Source organism: Ranitomeya variabilis, chromosome 2 (assembly GCF_051348905.1).
Source record: "Ranitomeya variabilis isolate aRanVar5 chromosome 2, aRanVar5.hap1, whole genome shotgun sequence".
Taxonomy (NCBI): Eukaryota; Metazoa; Chordata; class Amphibia; order Anura; family Dendrobatidae; genus Ranitomeya; species Ranitomeya variabilis.
In genome coordinates, this window is record NC_135233.1 from 978,411,127 (window position 1) to 978,431,836 (window position 20,710).

Genomic DNA, 20,710 nt, shown 5'->3' on the forward strand with positions numbered 1-20,710 from the left:
AACGACTTGCAAATTTGGCTATTATAAGCTACGAGTCAGATATACTGTGTGAATTGTACTTTAGTGACATCATTAGTGATTTTGCAGCAGCAAATCAAGGAAAGTGCCTGGATTGTAAAAAATGAATGATTTTACCTGAATTACTCTGCGTAAATGATTTCTGTAAATAAACTTGCGCTTGTTTCATTCTGTGTTTTTGCATTACATATTGCAACACCTTGAAAAATGGGCCTCCCTCCAAAATGGGCCCCGGGCCACCCACCTCTTAAATCCGGCCCTGCATCTTTCAGCGCTTGTGGATCATGTTCCTTTTCCACATGGACTGAAATAGTTCAGTCATCATTTGCATCAGGAAAGTGTTTCCTGCTGGATATCCTGGCTCAGAGAGTCCAAAACCCTGCAACCAGCCAGAGGGTCTAAAACGTACCACAAACAGTACTCCTTTTAGCCCCTGTCCTAAAAGGAACAGGAAACACTGAGGAAGTAACCCTGAAGCCATAAATAGAAGTGTCATGCTTATTCTTCCTAGCAGATTCCGCCTATTTGTCATGGCTTTATCTCAACAGAGAGGAGCCAGAAGATCGGGATGTCTGATTTCTCCTACTCTTGCACTGACGAGAAGCACTTTACCTACATACAGTGGGGCAAAAAAGTATTTAGTCAGTCAGCAATAGTGCAAGTTCCACCACTTAAAAAGATGAGAGGCGTCTGTAATTTACATCATAGGTAGACCTCAACTATGGGAGACAAACTGAGAAAAAAAAATCCAGAAAATCACATTGTCTGTTTTTTTTATCATTTTATTTGCATATTATGGTGGAAAATAAGTATTTGGTCAGAAACAAACAATCAAGATTTCTGGCTCTCACAGACCTGTAACTTCTTCTTTAAGAGTCTCCTCTTTCCTCCACTCATTGCCTGTAGTAATGGCACCTGTTTAAACTTGTTATCAGTATAAAAAGACACCTGTGCACACCCTCAAACAGTCTGACTCCAAACTCCACTATGGTGAAGACCAAAGAGCTGTCAAAGGACACCAGAAACAAAATTGTAGCCCTGCACCAGGCTGGGAAGACTGAATCTGCAATAGCCAACCAGCTTGGAGTGAAGAAATCAACAGTGGGAGCAATAATTAGAAAATGGAAGACATTCAAGACCACTGATAATCTCCCTCGATCTGGGGCTCCACGCAAAATCCCACCCCGTGGGGTCAGAATGATCACAAGAACGGTGAGCAAAAATCCCAGAACCACGCGGGGGGACCTAGTGAATGAACTGCAGAGAGCTGGGACCAATGTAACAAGGCCTACCATAAGTAACACACTACGCCACCTGTTGTGAACTCTGTTTCCAGGCTCCCTCCTGTGGTCGTGAGTGGTACTGTGTGAGTTCTCTCTTTGGGCTCCCCCTGGTGGCTCTTTTTGTTATTTTGCAGGTTTCTGGCTGGGATCAGCTGTCTCGTCATCTGATAGTCAGGTTTCCTATTTAATCCACCTGGTCCTTCATTCCTTGCCTGTTGTCGTTGTATTCAGTGCTATTCTGATTGCTCCTGTCTACATCCGTTATCAGTCTCTCAAGAGAAGCTAAGTTTTGTTTGCTTATTTTTGCTCATCTGTGTTCAAGATGTTTCCTAGTATATGATGAGTTTTGTCCAGCTTGCTAATATGTGATTTCCTTGCTTGCTGGTGCTCTGGGGTGCTGAGTTGCTCCCCCCACATCATTAGTTGGTGTGGGGGTTCTCGCATTCTCTGCGTGGATATTTTTGCATAGGGTTTTTTACTGACCGCACAGATCCCTTGCTATTTTCTGCTATCTAGCGTTAGCGGGCCTCATTTGCTCAACCTGTTTCATCTCTGCATTTGTCTTTTCCTCTTAACTCACCGTTATTATTTGTGGGGGGCTTCTATATCTCTGGGGTTATTTCTCTGAGGCAAGTGAGGTCTTTACTTTCTCTTTAGGGGTAGTCAGTTTCTCAGGCCGTGAAGAGACGTCTAGGATTTCAGGAAACGTTCGACGGCTGCCTATAGTGTTTGCGGTTTGGATCAGGTTTGCGGTCAGTCCAGTTACCACATCCCCAGAGCTCGTCCTATTATCTTCTACTTAGCTGGTTAGATTTGTGATCCTAAGCCACTGAGGATCATAACAGCCACCATGGACTCAGATCCTGCAGTGCCAGACGTGTCCCACTGCTTAAGCCAGTACATGTCTGGGCCCGTCTTAAGTTTGCTAGAGAGCATTTGGATGATCCAGAGGAGTTTTGGGAGAATGTCCTATGGTCTGATGAAACCAAACTGGAACTGTTTGGTAGAAACACAACTTGTCGTGTTTGGAGGAAAAAGAATACTGAGTTGCATCCATCAAACACCATACCTACTGTAAAGCATGGTGGTGGAAACATCATGCTTTGGGGCTGTTTCTCTGCAATGGGGCCAGGACGACTGATCCGGGTACATGAAAGAATGAATGGGGCCATGTATCGTGAGATTTTGAGTGCAAACCTCCTTCCATCAGCAAGGGCATTGAAGATGAAACGTGGCTGGGTCTTTCAACATGACAATGATCCAAAGCACACCACCAGGGCAATGAAGGAGTGGCTTCGTAAGAAGCATTTCAAGGTCCTGGAGTGGCCTAGCCAGTCTCCAGATCTCAACCCTATAGAAAACCTTTGGAGGGAGTTGAAAGTTCGTGTTGCCAAGCGAAAAGCCAAAAACATCACTGCTCTAGAGGAGATCTGCATGGAGGAATGGGCCAACATACCAACAACAATGTGTGGCAACCTTGTGAAGACTTACAGAAAACGTTTGACCTCTGTCATTGCCAACAAAGGATATATTACAAAGTATTGAGATGAAATTTTGTTTCTGACCAAATACTTATTTTCCACCATAATATGCAAATAAAATGATAAAAAAACAGACAATGTGATTTTCTGGATTTTTTTTTCTCAGTTTGTCTCCCATAGTTGAGGTCTACCTATGATGTAAATTACAGACGCCTCTCATCTTTTTAAGTGGTGGAACTTGCACTATTGCTGACTGACTAAATACTTTTTTGCCCCACTGTATTAAATGGTGAAGGTTTCTTCTAGCAGTGCAGGGATTAATCTGCTCAGTTGTGAGCTCCTGAAAGCTTATGTGCCTTATTTTTTATTTTTACAAGGTTAACCAGGCCCCAGTACTTCCAGAACTGAAGGTGCTCGTGTCGCACCAGACCAACATGTCTCCAGTGAGGTCCCACAAAGCACAAAAAAAGTAAGGTCCCAAAAGAGGTGCCTAGTGTATTACAGAAGGGGGACACGCAAGGGCACCAATCAAAGCACTTATCAATGCGACACCTGCCCTGATAAGCCTGGCCTGTGTATAAACGAATGGTTTAAGCTATACCGCACATCCATGGACTACTAAATTAATTTCTAACTTACACAACTCATGTATGACAACCTGTAGAACACTACACAACTCATGTATGCCAACCTGAAGAACACTACACAGCTCACGTATGCCAACCTGAAGTACACTACACAACTCATGTATGACAACCTGAAGAACACTACACAGCTCACGTATGCCAACCTGAAGAACACTACACAGCTCACGTATGCCAACCTGAAGTACACTACACAACTCATGTATGACAACCTGAAGTACACTACACAACTCATGTATAACAACCTGAAGAACACTACACAGCTCACGTATGCCAACCTGAAGAACACTACACAACTCATGTATGACAACCTGAAGAACACTAGACAGCTCACGTATGCCAACCTGAAGAACACTACACAACTCATGTATGACAACCTGAAGAACACTACACAGCTCACGTATGCCAACCTGAAGAACACTACACAACTCATGTATGCCAACCTGAAGAACACTACACAACTCATGTATGCCAACCTGAAGAACACTACACAACTCATGTATGACAACCTGAAGAACACTACACAACTCATGTATGACAACCTGAAGAACACTACAACTCATGTATGCCAACCTGAAGAACACTACACAACTCATGTATGCCAACCTGAAGAACACTACACAGCTCACGTATGCCAACCTGAAGTACACTACACAACTCACGTATGCCAACCTGAAGTACACTACACAACTCACGTATGCCAACCTGAAGAACAATACACAGATCACGTATGCCAACCTTGCGTACAATACGCAACTCAATTATGGCAATGTAATGTACCGAGGGTGGTGTTCAAGATACAGTGAAGTCACAAACGAGAACATAACTAATTTCCACACAGCCCACTGTCAGCAACTATTTTACTTAGAAACGAAGAAAACACATTAAACAAACATTTTGCCAAAAGGCTCTATCCACTGTACTGGACAGCTCGGCACCCAAGAGAACTGTTTCTGCTATTTGCTTTATGTGAATTTACCTGTTGGCATGCCCGTCTGTACCGGCCACCATTACCTTATACACCCTGAGAGCAAACTGAATTAATTGAGTGCAAAGCATGGGCTCGCCTGTGGTCTAGCACAGTGGTTTACAATCTTAAGAATATATTTATTTCTATTCCTTTTTCTCAACCAAATGTTCCCCTCCTGTCACTGAATAAACTCAGGAAACTAGAGGAAAAGACCATCCAGGACTACATGGAGATTATTACAAAACTAGATGGTGGCCCGATTCTAACGCATCGGGTATTCTAGAATATGTATGTAGTATATAGCACAGCCCACGTAGTATATAACAGGGGTCCTAAGGTGTATGGTGGTGATGACGGTTGCCGGTAAATGAAAATGAGTAAAGGAGACAAGTTGTAAGTCTTTACCTGGTTTACTGTAGTTGGCAGGCCACAGTCCAGGGCACCGGCAACAGGTACATAGGAGTCCAGGCAGCCCGGAAACAAGCAGAATCCCCGAGCCTTCCAGTCTGCGCTTGCTAAAGTCCCTTGCTGCCTGAAGTGTTCCAAACAAGGTCCTAATTTTTTCAGTTCTTTCACCTGTCCTGGGACAGGTACCTGTATGGCAGGCAGCTTGAGCCATACTTTCTGGGGTCTCTACACGGTGACTCCAGGCTCCAGGATGCTGCTGTGCCACAGGCGTAATTAGGGCAATGTCTGTATGATCTTATACCCTCCGGTTCTGCTGAGTGTCCCTTAGTTCCACTCTAGCCTCGGGCTCCCGATACACCCGGTGTCTGCGCACTGACTCCTCGGAGGCCTATTCTCAGCCTCCTTCAGCCCTGAATCTCTTCTTTGCTCCTTTCCTGTCTGTCCTCGCTCACAGACTGTCTGTACAAACTGAACTAGCTCCTCCTCCAAACCAGGATCTTTATCCAGGGAAGCTGCCCTAAAACAGGGTTTTGAGCTCCCCCTCCTGGCCTGGATTTGGAAGGTGTGTGTGTGATAACCTGCCAAAGGGAATCTCACTTGTCTCCAGGCATAGCACTACCCTCCCCGAGAGGAAGGCAGCACTACTGTAGTACCCGAACTCCTGGGGTGCCACATACTGTATGTCACTACATTCTGAAATACACATAACAGGAAATAGTAGATCAGTACCAAAATGGGGTCACTTGTGGGGGATTTCCAATGTTTAGGCACATCAGGGGCTATCCAAATGCGACATGACGACCGCTGACCATTCCATCAAAGTCTGCAGTCCAAAACATCACACCTTCCCTTCCGAGCCCTGCCGAGCGCCCAAGCAGTAGTTTTCCTCTACATATGGGGTATCAGCATACTTGGAAGAAAATGCACAACAGATCTTGAGGTCAATTTTCTCTGCTGCTTCCTGATCTTTAAAGATTAGGGCATTGACTACTACCTCCTGGAACTGAAGGTATAATGTACTAGTTTGGCCTTCACATTGTGATAGCACGTAAGCAAGTACATTGCCATGTGTACAATGTGCACAGCCAGCTTCTTGTACCACATCTTGGCACTGTACGGCTGGAGGACTTGACCGGAGAGATCAACTTCCCCCATGTTCTTGTTGTACCCCAGTACACAGCTTAGTTTCTGGAGCTGTATAGAGCTGTGTAGAGGCACCTCGTAGTCTTAGGAAAGGTCATCAGTGAGAGGCCAAAACAAAGAAGCGATGTCAATGTGATAATTTTCTCTGTTCCACTCCTGGTTTTGGATTCCAAATGCTGATAAAAAAATCACTGCTGTCTGAATGAGCCCTTAGCCAAAACCAGGAGTGGGTGATAAATACAGAAGTGGTGACGTGTCTCTATGATACTTCTGTGATTGCTCCACTCCTGGTTTTGGCTTATAAATACTGAGGTAAAATACTGACCAAATACTGAACGTGTGAACGAGGTCTGAGGGCAGGTTCACATGAGCATATCAAAATAATTCAGAGTTTCATCTAGAAATGTTGACAATTTTTTCTCACTTGTCGTCTGTGTACCCGTTTCTGTACGGCAGCTATCAATCATGTACAGGGCCCCTTACTGTCTTACAGTACTATGATACACTGTAGCTGCTTCACTGTGGCTCCTCCATTTATTCGGTTTTTTCTGCACCCATAGACTTGACTAGGTGAGTCCCATCTGAGTTATGGAAGAAGCTGGAGCACAGTGCGACTTTTCTTTTCCACACACAGATTCGGTTATGTGAACGAGCCCTCAGACCCATCCCTATAATCTGCACATAGTCCATGCCTGATGCCCAAGAAACCGATTATTTTTGTACCAATAATGATGTTCATTCTTTTTATTATGTCCCAACGTAAATACCTGCATGGCAAGCTGAATTAGGAACAATCATTTATGTATATAGTATAATGTTCCCTCTCCTCCAGAGCACGCGGCTTCTGTCACACTGGTGTGTACTGTGACAGCTCCTCACAGCCGGCACTACGAGGAGATCCTGGTGACCGCTGCACATGTCCACCAGAGGGCGCTGTGTGTCTCCGTGAGGGGGAGAGTCAGCTGATATAAGAGGTCATGTGACACGGTGCAGCCGAGCAGACAGCGCTGAGGACATGGCGTGCACCCGGACAGTGCTGCTCCTCACCTGCCTGTGCTCGGCAGCCAGCAATGCTTTCACACAGAGGAGGTTTCAGAGCGGAGCTGAAGTGCTGGTGACGGTGCAGGATCGCTGGTTTACACAAAGGCTGGATCACTTCAATGGGGCTGACACCAGAGTCTGGGAGCAGGTAAGTTACAGGGAGACTCGTGGGCTTATCTGCTGTAGAGACCATGTTATAGACTGAGCCCCTCGCCGTGGGATGGGCCGAGCCCCCTCGCCGTGGGATGGGCCGAGCCCCCTCGCCGTGGGATGGGCCGAGCCCCCTCGCCGTGGGATGGGCCGAGCCCCCTCGCCGTAGGATGGGCCGAGCCCCCTCGCCGTGGGATGGGCCGAGCCCCCTCGCCGTGGGATGGGCCGAGCCCCCTCGCCGTGGGATGGGCCGAGCCCCCTCGCCGTGGGATGGGCCGAGCCCCCTCGCCGTGGGATGGGCCGAGCCCCCTCGCCGTGGGATGGGCCGAGCCCCCTCGCCGTGGGATGGGCCGAGCCCCCTCGCCGTGGGATGGGCCGAGCCCCCTCGCCGTGGGATGGGCCGAGCCCCCTCGCCGTGGGATGGGCCGAGCCCCCTCGCCGTGGGATGGGCCGAGCCCCCTCGCCGTGGGATGGGCCGAGCCCCCTCGCCGTGGGATGGGCCGAGCCCCCTCGCCGTAGGATGGGCCGAGCCCCCTCGCCGTAGGATGGGCCGAGCCCCCCCGCCTTAGTATCCTCCTAGCCCCGCGCCGTACGATCCGCCGTGTAATCCCAATGTTCAGCTGGAAATTCACTAGAACGATGGTGCTCCGCACTGATTAGTAACGCACAGCTCAGGGGCTTGTGCAGACAACCCTGTTTTTTGGTCCAGGTGCGATCTGACAACACATCATTTCACGTTCACACCAATGTTATTCTATGCGGCCCGCCATAAGTCAAGGTTTTTTCCTCTGTCCGAAGGAGAAATCACAACATATACTATTTTCATCTATAAATTGGATTGCACTCAGCCATTCAAGTTAGTGAGTTCATGTAAAAATTGGCGCTGCACTCGGCTGACATCCAAGTACGGTGTGCTTTTCACGGACTGACAGAATGGAGAAGATGGGGAATTTTTTTTTTCATATTCTCAACTGAGAAAATCAGATCACTTTCTGAACAGAGTGTATAACAGTATACTGTAAGTGGACCGATTCTCTCAGATGAGTAAAAATGCATTGGTGTGACCTAGCCGAAAAAGAAGGGCTCATGCTGATGTCTGTGCTAGTCACAGACTGGCCTCCGCTCTCACCACTTGAGGCAGGACGGCGCCATGTATTTCGTTGAGCCATGGCTAGTCCGTGCTCGGACCGATTTGCCTGTATGTCTGCGTGCTCCCTAATGAGGAAACTTTCAGAACAGATCCTATAAATAATACAGGCTGAGGTTATGGTCACTTCATGGATATGCGATGGAGGGCGGGATACGCATGATGCTGCCGTTCTATTTCTAAGGCCGGGGTCACACTTGTGAGAAACTCGTGCATCAATACCCGGCACTGCCGCCGGCACTCAGGACCGGAGTGTGTGACTGCATGTATTTCTATGTAGCCGCACGCTCCGGTCCCGAGTGCCAGCGCAGTGCCGGGTATTGAGGTGAGAGACTCGCGCTGCACTTGCAAGTGTGACCTCGGCCTTACAAAGGATATTAAACCCTGTGAGTGACTGCACGTTTCCATGGTTAATATGGCAGGTAGCTCGCAACAAAGTATTTACAGCAGAAAACCGGCATAAAGCACTTTGCATAGTTGCAATTTTTTGGGTAATGTGGACTTGAGCCCATGGTCAAACTGCCCCATTATAATGTATTAGGTGCCACGATCGGGGGCCCTAATTCCCGAGCTGGGAGCTTTCCTGGAGCTCCGGTGCCTGCAATAGAGAGTGTCAGGGCAGCTCCAGTCGCCTCGCCTGTGACGTTACCCCAGCATGTGCGCGAGGGAGGATGTGTGAGATATATAATATTTTATTGGGATGTATGCCTGTAGATTGGCTTCTAGGGGGCTCATCCTGCTCTAGGGAGGTGTTGGCATTCTTGACTGTTATCAATATTAAGTGATACAATTAGTAATTATTAATAATGAGCAGATTTAATTTCAGCCAATCGATACAGCCTTTCTCTGGCCCCTCAGGAGAATTACCGTATATACTCGAGTATAAGCAGAGACCCCTAACTTTGCCACCAAAAAATTGGAAAACTTAATGACTCGAGTATAAGCCTAGGGTGGAAAATGCAGCAGCTACCGGGAAATTTCAAAGATGAAAATAGATACCAATAAAAGTAAAATTATTTGAGACCTCAGTAGTGTTTTTGAATATCCATATTGAATCAGGAGCCCCATATAATGCTCCATAAAGTTCATGATGGGCCCCATAAGATGCTCCATAGACACATTTGCCCCATATAGTGCTGCACAAATGTTGATTATGGCCCCATAAAAGCTCCATAGAGACATTTGCCCCGTATAATGCTGCACAAATACTGATTCTGGCCCCATAAGATGCTCCATAGAGATATTTGCCCCATATAATGCTGCACAAATAGTGATTATGGCCCCTTAAAATGCTCCAGAGACATTTGCCCCATATAATGCTGCACAAATGCTGATTATGGCCCCATAAGATGTTCCATAGAGACATTTGCCCCATATAATGCTGCACAAATGCTGATTATGGCGCCATAAGATGCTCCATAGAGATATTTACCCCATATGCTGTTGCTGCGATTAAAAAAAATAAATAAAAAATGGCATACTCGCCTCTCGTCGCTCAGTCCCCCGGCACTTGCAATATTCACCTGTCCTCGTTCCATCACCGGGGCGCCGTTGTGTCTTCCCCGTCGACCACACTGACGCTCAGGCAGAGGGCGCGCACTAACCACGTCATCGCGCCCTCTGACCTGAGCGTCACAGCAGAGGACGCGGAAGAGGGAGCCCGGCGGTGGAACGAGGAGAGGTGAATATCGCGCAATGCTGCTCACCCTCCCCATTATACTCACCTGCTCCCAGCGCAGTCCCTGGCAGCTTCCTTGATGGTCTTCTCTGGCATCGGCAGCTTCTTCTAGCGTTGAGCAGTCACCGGTACCGCTCATTACAGTAGTGAATATGCGGCTCCACCCTTATGGGAGTGGAGTTGCGTCCATATTCATTACTGTAATGAGCGGTACCATGTGACTGCTCAATGCTGGAAGAAGCTGTCAGCTCCTGGAGACCATCGGGGATTCAGGGACCGCCGGGAGCAGGTGAGTGTGACAGCCACCTCCCCCGCCGACCCCTGGGACAATGACTCGAGTATAAGCCGAGAGGGGCACTTTCAGCCTAAAAAAATGGGCTGAAAATCTCGGCTTGCACTCAAGTATATACGGTAATTTCCCACCTCTGCTGTATTATGTATAGTACTATGTTGTGTATAGTGCTGTGCAGAGGGGAGTCTTCTGTAAATCTTCACCGAGTACCTGTGTGAATCACGTGAACATCAGGGTCTGAGGGGTCCCACGCCTTATAAAGTGCCCGGGGCCCTGGCTTCTCTGAATCCGCCCCTGGGTATTGCACTCCTCTTCTCCATGTTTTTATCATTTGTTTGCCTGTGTTGTTTACTATGGCGCTGCACTTTATACAGCTTGTACCGTGTTTGCTGTGTTCTTATGCAAACTTGACTAAAATAAAAAGCTGACAGAAGCACCAGACATCTTCTTGTGAGACATCCGCCTTGTGATTTTACTTCCTCTTTAACAACAAAACTTAAATGATTAACCATTTCTAACCTTAGAATACTTTTACACTTGCCTTCATTTTGCGGCCCCCAATAGATTTCGATGGGGCCGCAATAATTTCATGGTGCACCATGCTCGATATTTTTCAAAGCTTACGGACACGGCCCCCATTGTAAATCAGTGGGGCCACAAAAACAACGGAAGGTTGTTTTCCAGTTCACCATCCTGACAGCACCATTGGAGGACGTCCTTCTTACCCTCAGTGGGACAGGAACAACAAGCAGTTAAAAGGACCCTCCCCACTCCACCCACCAGTGTTTTTCCTGTCCCACTGTGGATAGGAACGGCAAGCTTTTCCTCCGACGGTGCTGTGCAGATGGTGGGGATCGGGGCGGCGCCCAGCCTTTCCCTTCCCTGCCGCAAGACATCTGCGGCTGATACCTGTTATGGGGGGTCCCTCAGCCTCCCCAGTGCAGTGCTGCTCCTGGGGTCGGGTCAGTCTCCTCCGCTCAGGGGGCTCTCGGTCCAGGCGCTTTCTGCCAGGGGGTGAGTGCGGCGGCCGCTTCCAGCAGCGGCCGGTTCCAGCATGCGGCCGCAGCGTTCCCCCATCAGCTCCAGGTGGCTTCCGGGTCCAGCGGCCGCGTCACTTCCGGTCGTGGCAGCAACGGCGCCGGCCTCGGGGCAGGGCAGCACGGAAAACCGCAGCGGCGGTAAGGAGGGCAGGATCAACCAGGTAAATCCTATATAAACGTCTTATGGGGGTCTTTATGCCGCCGGCCATCCTGACAAAAGGAGCGCTCGGCTATATGGTAAATTGTCCTCACTATGGAGGAAACAGCCAGACCTGAGGGGACTGACCAGCTTCAGGGGCACGTGAGTAGGCTATACTAAGCTATACCACAATGCTCACCCCTCCCCCTACTTCCCTATCTACAAGGGGTATCTATGTATTTCTATCTATCCTAGGCAGAACCTCCTATGCCCACATCCGAAAGGAAAAAATCAGGGAAAAATAAATGCCCGATATGTACTGCTAAATTTCCGGAAAATTGGCGGAAGCCACTATGCAAGTCGTGCGCATCTAAAATTGTGGGTGATGAACAGACTGCATTATTAGCCAGTATGAGGACAATGATTCGTCAAGAGGTTCAGGCATCCATCTCAAGCTTGAATCTTCCCCAGACAAGCCAGTCGGAACCGCAAAAATCACGGAAAAGGCCAAGAGAGTCTAGTCCCTCTTCCGAAGGAGAAATTTCGGAGGATTCAGACCAGGAGGAAAGAGACGGATCATTGGGCAGAGGAAAGAGATATCTCTTCTCGGCGGCAGATACAGATGAGCTTCTTCATGCAGTTTATAACACCATATAGTTACAGGACACGCCAGAGGAGACCTCGATCCAGGATGAAATGTTTGGCGGATTACATGCCCAGGTCACAAAGGTTTTTCCAGTCAACAATCACATCCGTTCCATGATTCTAGGAGAATGACAGGAAGCTGAGAAGAGACTAGTAGTACCCAGAGATTTCAGACTCCGTTTACCTTAAAATCCAGAGGACATTAAAGTGTGGGATGAAGTTCCCAAGATTGATGTTCCGTTGGCAAAAGTGGCGAAGAAGACCTCAATTCCATTTGAGGACTCCTCCGCTTTAAAGGATCCAATGGATCGCAAAGCAGATGGACTGCTCAGGAGAACTTGGGAATCCTCCGCAGCAATAATACGGGCCAATATAGCTGCAACATCGGTAGCCCGGTCAATGCATCTATGGATAGATGATTTGGAGGAACATCTCAAAGCTAAGACTTCCAGAGATGATGTTCTCAAATCTCTACCATTACTTAAGGTCGCAACAGGCTTTATGGCGGACGCTTCAGCAGAATCTGTACGCTTTGCTGCCAGAAGCGAGTCCTTATCCAACGCGGCCAGAAGAGCTATCTGGCTAAAGACTTGGTTGGGGGATATCCAATCAAAAAATAAATTGTGCGGAATCCCTTTCTCAGGGAATAAAGTATTTGGGCCTATTCTAGATGACATTTTAGAAAAAGCCTCAGATAAAAAGAAGGGGTTCCCTGAGGAAAATACAAAAAAGTACCAGCCCTTTCGTAGATCCCAACCTAGTCAGAAGACAGACTACAGGGGGAAAGGGAAGACTGGGAGGTGGTCTTATCCCAAGGGTAGAAAGGGTAGAGACTCCATCTTCCCAAGTGCAGGTGCAGGAAAGCCGAATAAATGACATCAAGGTGGGTGGTCGGTTACAAAAATTTCTAGGGGGTTGGCAGAAAGTATCCCAAAATCCTTGGATTCTGCAGGTAATTGCTCAGGGGTACAAGCTAGAGTTCTCCAGCAGTCCCCCAGAAAGATTTGTTGTAACCTGACCTTGTCCGCTCTCAGACTCCTCTGTGGACAAACATCCAGGAGTTGATAGTTAGACGCAATAATCCCAGTACCCATCTCAGAAAGAGGCAAGGGCCATTACTCTCACTTATTTTCAATAAAAAAAACCGTCGGGGGACTCCCGAACGATCATAAATTTAAAACCCCTAAACAGGTGGGTCCGGTACAAAAGATTCAGGATGGAATCTATAAAGTCCACAACGCCTCTCATAGACAAGGACATGGTGATGTGCACCTTGGATCTAAGCAATGCATACTACCATGTCCCAATACACACTTCCTACCAAAAGTTTCTGAGATTTGCCCTGATGAACAAGGAAATAATGTATCACTTCCAGTTCAGATGTCTCCCCTTCGGGCTTGCTTCAGCGCCCAGAATATTCACCAAACTAATGTCAGAAGTTGTGGCCTATCTAAGGAACCAGAATGTGACCATAGTGCCATATCTGGATGACTTTCTGATAATGGCGAGATCAGAGAAACTTCTCAAAATAGATTGCAGCTTCACACTTTCCATCCTACAGGACCTGGGGTGGATTGTGAATTGGAAGAAATCTTGCCTGGTCCCAAATTCCAGAATGAAATTTTTGGGGGTCATATTAGACCCCAACGTCAGAACATCTTTTTTACCAGAAGACAGACGGGAGGCATTGATCAGGCACATACATCAATTCAGGAGGAGTACCCCCTCCATAAGAGAGGCAATGAGGATTCTGGGCTTTATGACGGCATGCATACCCTGTGTGAAATGGAGCCAATTCCACTCACGGGGATTACAGAGAGAGGTTTTGAAATCTTGGAACAGGAAACAGAGTTCCCTAGACAAGAAGATGATTGTGTCTCCATCAGTAAAGAGATCCCTAACCTGGTGGACCACACCGAAAAACCTAAAAGAGGGAGTTCCATGGATCCTCGATCCCTGTGTTACCGTTACCACAGATGCCAGTCAATTCGGATGGGGCGGTTATATAGAAAGGACATACTACCAGGGAGAATGGACTCCCCAGATTGCCGCAAGGTCGTCAAACTTCAGGGAGCTGTATGCGATCTGGAAGGTGTTATACCAGGCCCAGTCACAGGTCAGGGGCAGACACGTAAGGATACTGTCCGACAATGTCACAGCAGTGGCATTTCTAAGACACCCAAGGAGGCCCAAAACATCCACCGCTGCAACACCTAGCAGACCAAATTTTCAGATGGGCGGAGAAATCTGTCAAATCCATCTCGGCAGTTCACCTGGAAGGCGCCAGGAATCAAGTAGCAGACTTCTTGAGCAGAACATCTGTACATCCCGGAGAATGGGAACTGAACCCAGAAATATTTAGCAGTCTGTGCCAGAAGTGGGGAACACTTGAGGTGGATCTTTTTGCCACCAGGTCAAATACAAAGACCAGAGCATTTTTTTTTTTTTTTTTTCTCTCAATCCTCTAGACGGAGCCACAGCAGTAGACGCCTTGTCTCAATATTGGGGAGAAGGTCTCCTGTATGCATTTCCACCTCTTCCTCTGATACCGAAAACTCTCAGGAAGATACGAGACGAGAGGGCAACCGTAATCCTGGTGGTTCCTTTTTGGCCAAAAAGGAGCTGGTTCTCTCTACTATCCAGAATGTCAACAGAGAGACCAATCTTATTACCGAACAGGCAGGACCTTCTACTACAGGGGACTGTGTTCCACGAAGACCCAGACTCTCTTCACCTGTCTGCTTGGATCCTGAACGGCGAACCCTAAGATCCAGAGGCCTGTCAGAAGAAGTAATTACCACACTCCAGGCAAGCAGAAAGCCGGTGACTTCAGCGATTTATAACAAAATCTGGAAGCGGTATTGTTCCTTTCTGGGAGAGGTTTCTGTGGATACTTCAAAACCTGACATTCCCAGAATTCTCGACTTCCTGCAACTCTGTTTTGAGAAGGGCCTCCGGCCTAGTACTTTAAAAGTACAGATTGCAGCGCTAAAGGTACCGTCACATTAAGCGACGCTGCAGCGATAGCGACAACGATGCCGATCGCTGCAGCGTCGCTGTTTGATCGCTGGGGAGCTGTCATACAGACCGCTCTCCAGCGACCAACGATGCCGAGGTCCCCGGGTAACCAGGGTAAACATCGGGTTGCTAAGCGCAGGGCCGCGCTTAGTAACCCGATGTTTACCCTGGTTACCAGCGTAAAAGTAAAAAAAACAAACAGTACATGCTCACCTGCGCGTCCCCCAGCTTCTGCTTCCTGACACTGACTGAGCTCCGGCCCTAACAGCACAGCGGCTTTCACTTTCACTTTAGGGCCGGCGCTCAGTCAGTGTCAGGAAGCAGACGCTGGGGGAGGTATGACGCTGGGTGAGTATGTACTGTTTGTTTTTTTTACTTTTACGCTGGTAACCAGGGTAAACATCGGGTTACTAAGCGCGGCCCTGCGCTTGGTAACCCGATGTTTACCCTGGTTACCAGTGTAAAACATCGCTGGTATCGTTGCTTTTGCTGTCAAACACAACGATACACGGCGATCGGACGACCAAATAAAGTTCTGGACTTTATTCAGCGACCAGCAACATCACAGCAGGATCCTGATCGCTGCTGCGTGTCAAACTAAACGATATCGCTAGCGAGGACGCTGCAACGTCACGGATCGCTAGCGATATCGTTTAGTGTGACGGTACCTTTAGTGTCTTTTTTGATAAGTCACTAGCCTCCCATCCTTGGATAGCAAGATTTTCCAGGGCCACGCAGAGAATGAGACCACTTGTGAGAAAATCAACTCCTCCTTGGGACCTAAACCTGGTCCTTAATGCCCTGTGTAAAACCCCGTACTTATTATCAGAAGATATGGGCATAGCCAATCTCTCCTTTAAAACTGCCTTTCGGATTGCCATCACGTCAGCTAAAAGATTGGGGGAGATGCAGGCTCTTTCCACTCAGGACCCATATCTTCAGATCTTTGACGACAGGATAGTCTTAAGACTTAACCCAGCCTTCCTCCCCAAGGTAGTGTCCTCAACAAATATAAATCAGGAGATAATCCTTCCCTCATTCTACCAACATCCTAGAAACACGAAGGAAGGGGTCTACCACAACCTTGACGTTGGGGAGACTGTTCTAAAATACCTGGGGGCGACGGAAGGTTGGAGACGGGACACTAACTTGTTCATACAGTACGGGGGTCCAAATAGAGGTTGCAAGGCAGCAAAATCAACCATTGCTAGGTGGATCAAAACCATGATAAACCTAGCGTATACAGACCAAGGGAAAGATCCCCCGGATATTCTTGGAGCCCATTCAACCCGAGCTATCTCTACATCATGGGCGGAGAAGGGGGGAGCCTCAGCTGAGCAAATTTGTAGGGCGGCGACTTGGACAAGTCTTTCTACCTTTGCTAGACACTATAAATTAGATGTCTCATCAGATCAGTTGGCTTTTGGTAGAAAAGTATTACATGCAGTAGTCCCACCCTAGTTTAACATCCTTTGGTATTTCTACAATGGTGCTGTCAGGATGGTGAACTAGAAAACGGTAATTAGTCTTACTGGTAATTGTATTTCCAGGAATCCATCCTGACAGCACTACAAGTTCCCTCCCACTGCAAGTTTATACTATTGACTAATGTGATGTAACATTGGTATATGACTGTTAATAAACTCTATCTTTGCATCCATCCAGATGTGGTACTTAGAAAATCACTGGTGGGTGGAGTGGGGAGTGTCCTTTTTAACCGCTTGTTGTTCCTGTCCCACTGAGGGTAAGAAGGACGTCCTCCAATGGTGCTGTCAGGATGGATTCCTGGAAATACAATTACCGGTAAGACTAATTACCGTTTTTGTGGTGCGTCGTGACTTCCGGTTTTGCGGACCTTTTTCCCTATACTATTGCTATAGTACTCATCAAATTATGAAGCAGGAAGCAAAAATGCCATAAAATCATGAAAATCTTTATTAATGCAGTATAGAACAATGTAGAAAATTGTTAAAAAATAAATAAACAAGAGGACAACACTATACAATAACTAGCCCAAAAAGGTACAGAACAATGCAAATGTATACTCATCCGTGAGAGCAGAGCTACCGATTAGTATAAAAGGCGCAAAAAAGCCCCTTTTCAAAAAATCTAAATCATGGGGTAAATACCTCCATCGGTATAATGCTCATTATAATAAACCCATCAGCAGACACTGTAATATATATCCCATAGTATTAACAACTACCCATGCATGAAAAAAAGTGCCATTAGTGCAAAAAAGATCCACAGTTGGAAGCTATTGCCAGCAATGCCGTTTACATTGTGTAGAAGAAAAATACACGGGCGAGTAAAGGGTACCATACTTGTGGGATGTAGCGTGGCTGAAAAGGAAGAAAGTACTGTACCTTTTCGATAACTGTGGCACCCTGACGCGCGTTTCGCATTTAAGCTTTTTCCAGGGACTGTGCTATTGCTATAGTAACCTACAGACATAAGGGCGGTACCTCTCTCCCGCATCAGTTGGTTTCCTGTCCCTGACAGGGGATCCCTTCAGACATACCTTATGAAGAAAGGTGAAGACTGAGGATTGACCCAGGCCCGGCAGGCCGGTTCAGGTGGCGGAGGTTCCCTTCCTCAGTCCGTCCGGTGTGCTGGAGGTGCAACACCAGAGGACTGTGGGGGAAGGCAGCAGCAGGAGAAAGCAGCCTTCAGGGGGAGCGCTTGCTTTAGGTGATCCGTCGTGTGCACAAGCCTATGGGGGAGGGGCCTCCCAGGGGCGTGCAGAGTATGTACCTGGCAGATCATCCGGATTGGCCCTGCTGACCCCGTCCAGGGGAGGTACCTTGTGGGGAAGCCGGCTACATAAGGAATGTTTGGGCTGCCATGTGCTTCTCGGCCATCTTGTAATATGGAGTCTCATGAACAAGAAGCGCTGCAGCACTCTCCAGAGCAGCAGTGTCAAGAGAAGCCCCAAGCAGCGGTTACCCAGCGGCGGTCTAGTGGCAGTAGTCGCCCTGGAGGAGATAGAACGAGTCAAAAGTCTAAGCCTGGCAAGTCCTCAAGCCGTAGGGATGAATCACCGGCTGAGAAGGATCCCCCACAGACTACGGTACCATTCTTTACTATACCATGGGTAAGTGATCTTCGAGAAAGTTCACTTGATATGTTGTCTTCCCTTATGTTCCCTCTCTCCTTATCTATCAGGGAAAATGACGGTCCGTTAAAGCTAAACATGGGGGAATGTGGGGTTCCCCTTCCAGACGGCTACGCTAAGAAGCTATGCAGACCATGTATTCTGAGTTTGATAGCGGAGGAGACACCAGACTTTGCAACTAGCCTAAGACAAATGGTCAGACATTAGGTCAGGGGTTCGGTAAAATCCCTGTCTCAGGATAGAGGCGTTAAAGAAAGAGTCCAGGTCCCCTATTTCAATTGACGAGAGTGACTCAGGGGAGCTAAGATCAGACTCTCTCCATTTGTCCTCATCTTCAGAATGCCATTCTTGTTTTTCTTTTGACTGGATAGATCGTCTGGTTAAAGCAGTAAATAATACTATGGGGATTGAGGAAACCCAGAGAGATCGGTACAGGATAAAATGTTTAAAGGACTAGACCAGAAAGCTCGTAGGTGTTGTCCTGTGGTTGACGAGATAAGCTCCCTTATTACAGGGGAATGGAAGAAACCTGAAAGAAAAGGTTCTCTTCCTCCATCCTTTAAAAGAAAGTATCCATTTGAGGAGGCGGCATCTTCTGCATTGGATAAGGCCCCAAAACTCGCTCTGGCTAAGGCTTCCAAAAAAGCCTCCCTACCATTTGAAGATTTGGGGACTTTAAAGGACCCGCTAGATAGAAGGGCTGATGTTTCTTTTAAGGAGCATGGGAAACATCAGCAGGAGCTCAGACTGTTGTGAACTATACTTCTTGGCTCCCTCTTGTGGTCACTAGTGGTTTGGCACTTGGATTGTCTTTTCCCAGGTTGGTACTCACCTGGTTCGTTAGGCCTGGGGTGTTGCTATTTAAACTTCCTGGATTCTCAGTCCAGTGCCTGGCATCGTTGTAATCAGTTCATTTCTGTTTGCTCCTGTCTTCAGGTCCTGGTTCTTTGCAAGATAAGCTAAGTCCTGCTTTCTTATTTTTGTTTATTTGCATTGTTCATATTTTTGTCCAGCTTGTACAAAATGTGATTCCTGATATCGCTGGAAGCTCTAGGGGGCTGATATTCTCCCCCCTCACCGTTAGTCGGTTCGGGGGTTCTTGGATATTCAGCATGGATATTTTGCAGGGTTTTTTGCTGACCATATAAGTCATCTTACTATCTTCTGCTATTAGTCAGTGGGCCTCTCTTTGCTAAAATCTAGTTCATTCTTACGTTTGTCTTTTCTTCTTACCTCACCGTTATTATTTGTTGGGGGCTTGTATTATAACTTTGGGGTCTTTTCAATGGAGGCAAGAGAGGTCTTATTTTCCCTGATAGGGTTAGTTAGTTCTCCGGCTGGCGCGAGACGTCTAGAATCAACGTAGGCACGTTCCCCGGCTGCTGTTAGTTGTTGTGCTAGGATCAGGTATATGGTCAGCCTAGTTACCACTTCCCTATGAGCTGGTATTTATGTTTGCAGACTTTGCTGTAATCTCTGAGATCCTCTGCCATTGGGATCATAACATCAGACCTTCAATCACAGCAACTTGTACAGCACGATCTCTAATGATATGGCTAGACCGCTTAGAGGACCAACTTAAAGACAAGGTTCCTAGAGATGACATCTTATCCTCTTTTCCCATAATCCAGGGAGCAGCAGCTTACTTTTCTGATGCTTCCGCAGATTCTGTAAAACTAGCAGCCAGGTCAGCGGCATTTTCCAATGCTGCCAATAGAGCCATATGGCTGAAACGTTGGCCGGGGGATATGCAGACCAGATCAAAGCTGTGCAGCATTCCAGGTGAGGGGGGACATCTATTCTGCTCAGTTCTGGATGAGATACTGGAAGAAGCAGGCGATAGTAAAAAAAAAACGGTTCCCTTAAGGTACCTTCACACTAAACGACTTTGCAACGAGAACGACAACGATCCGTGACGTTGCAGCGTCCTGGATAGCGATATCGTTGTGTTTGACACGCAGCAGCTATCTGGATCCTGCTGTGATATCGCTGGTCGTTGCTGAAAGTCCAGAACTTTATTTGGTCGTCAGATCGGCTTGTATAGTCGTGTTTGACAGCAAAAGCAACGATGCCAGCAATGTTTTACAATGGTAACCAGGGTAAATATCGGGTTACTAAGCGCAGGGCCGCGCTTAGTAACCCGATATTTACCCTGGTTACCATTGTAAAAGTAAAAAAAACCACTACATACTCACCCTCTGATGTCTGTCACGTCCCCCGGCGTCCGCTCTGCTGCTCAGAGCTTCCTGCACTGAATGTGTCAGTGCCGGCCGTAAAGCAAAGCACAGCGGTGACGTCACCACTGTGCTTTAGGGCCGGCGCTTACACAGTGCAGGGAAGCTGAAGGCAGGGGACGTGACAGACACGGCAATGTAAGTATGTAGTAATTTTATTTTTTTTTTTAACATTTACACTGGTAACCAGGGTAAACATCAGGTTACTAAGCGCGGCCCTGCGCTTAGTAACCCGATGTTTACCCGGGGACTTCGGGATCGTTG

The 20,710-nt window shown here is 47.6% G+C and overlaps 1 protein-coding gene across 1 annotated transcript in view; it reads left to right on the plus strand.

Moving 5' to 3' along the window:
- The first annotated feature begins 6,870 nt into the window (after window positions 1-6,870).
- Window positions 6,871-20,710, plus strand: part of LOC143808338 (putative serine protease K12H4.7) — a 130,600-nt gene continuing 116,760 nt past the window's right edge. Inside the window, exon 1 of the mRNA XM_077290865.1 lies at window positions 6,871-7,136. Within this exon, the coding sequence (XP_077146980.1) occupies window positions 6,963-7,136 (174 nt within the window). The 5' untranslated portion in view covers window positions 6,871-6,962. The remainder of the gene's footprint in view (window positions 7,137-20,710) is intronic.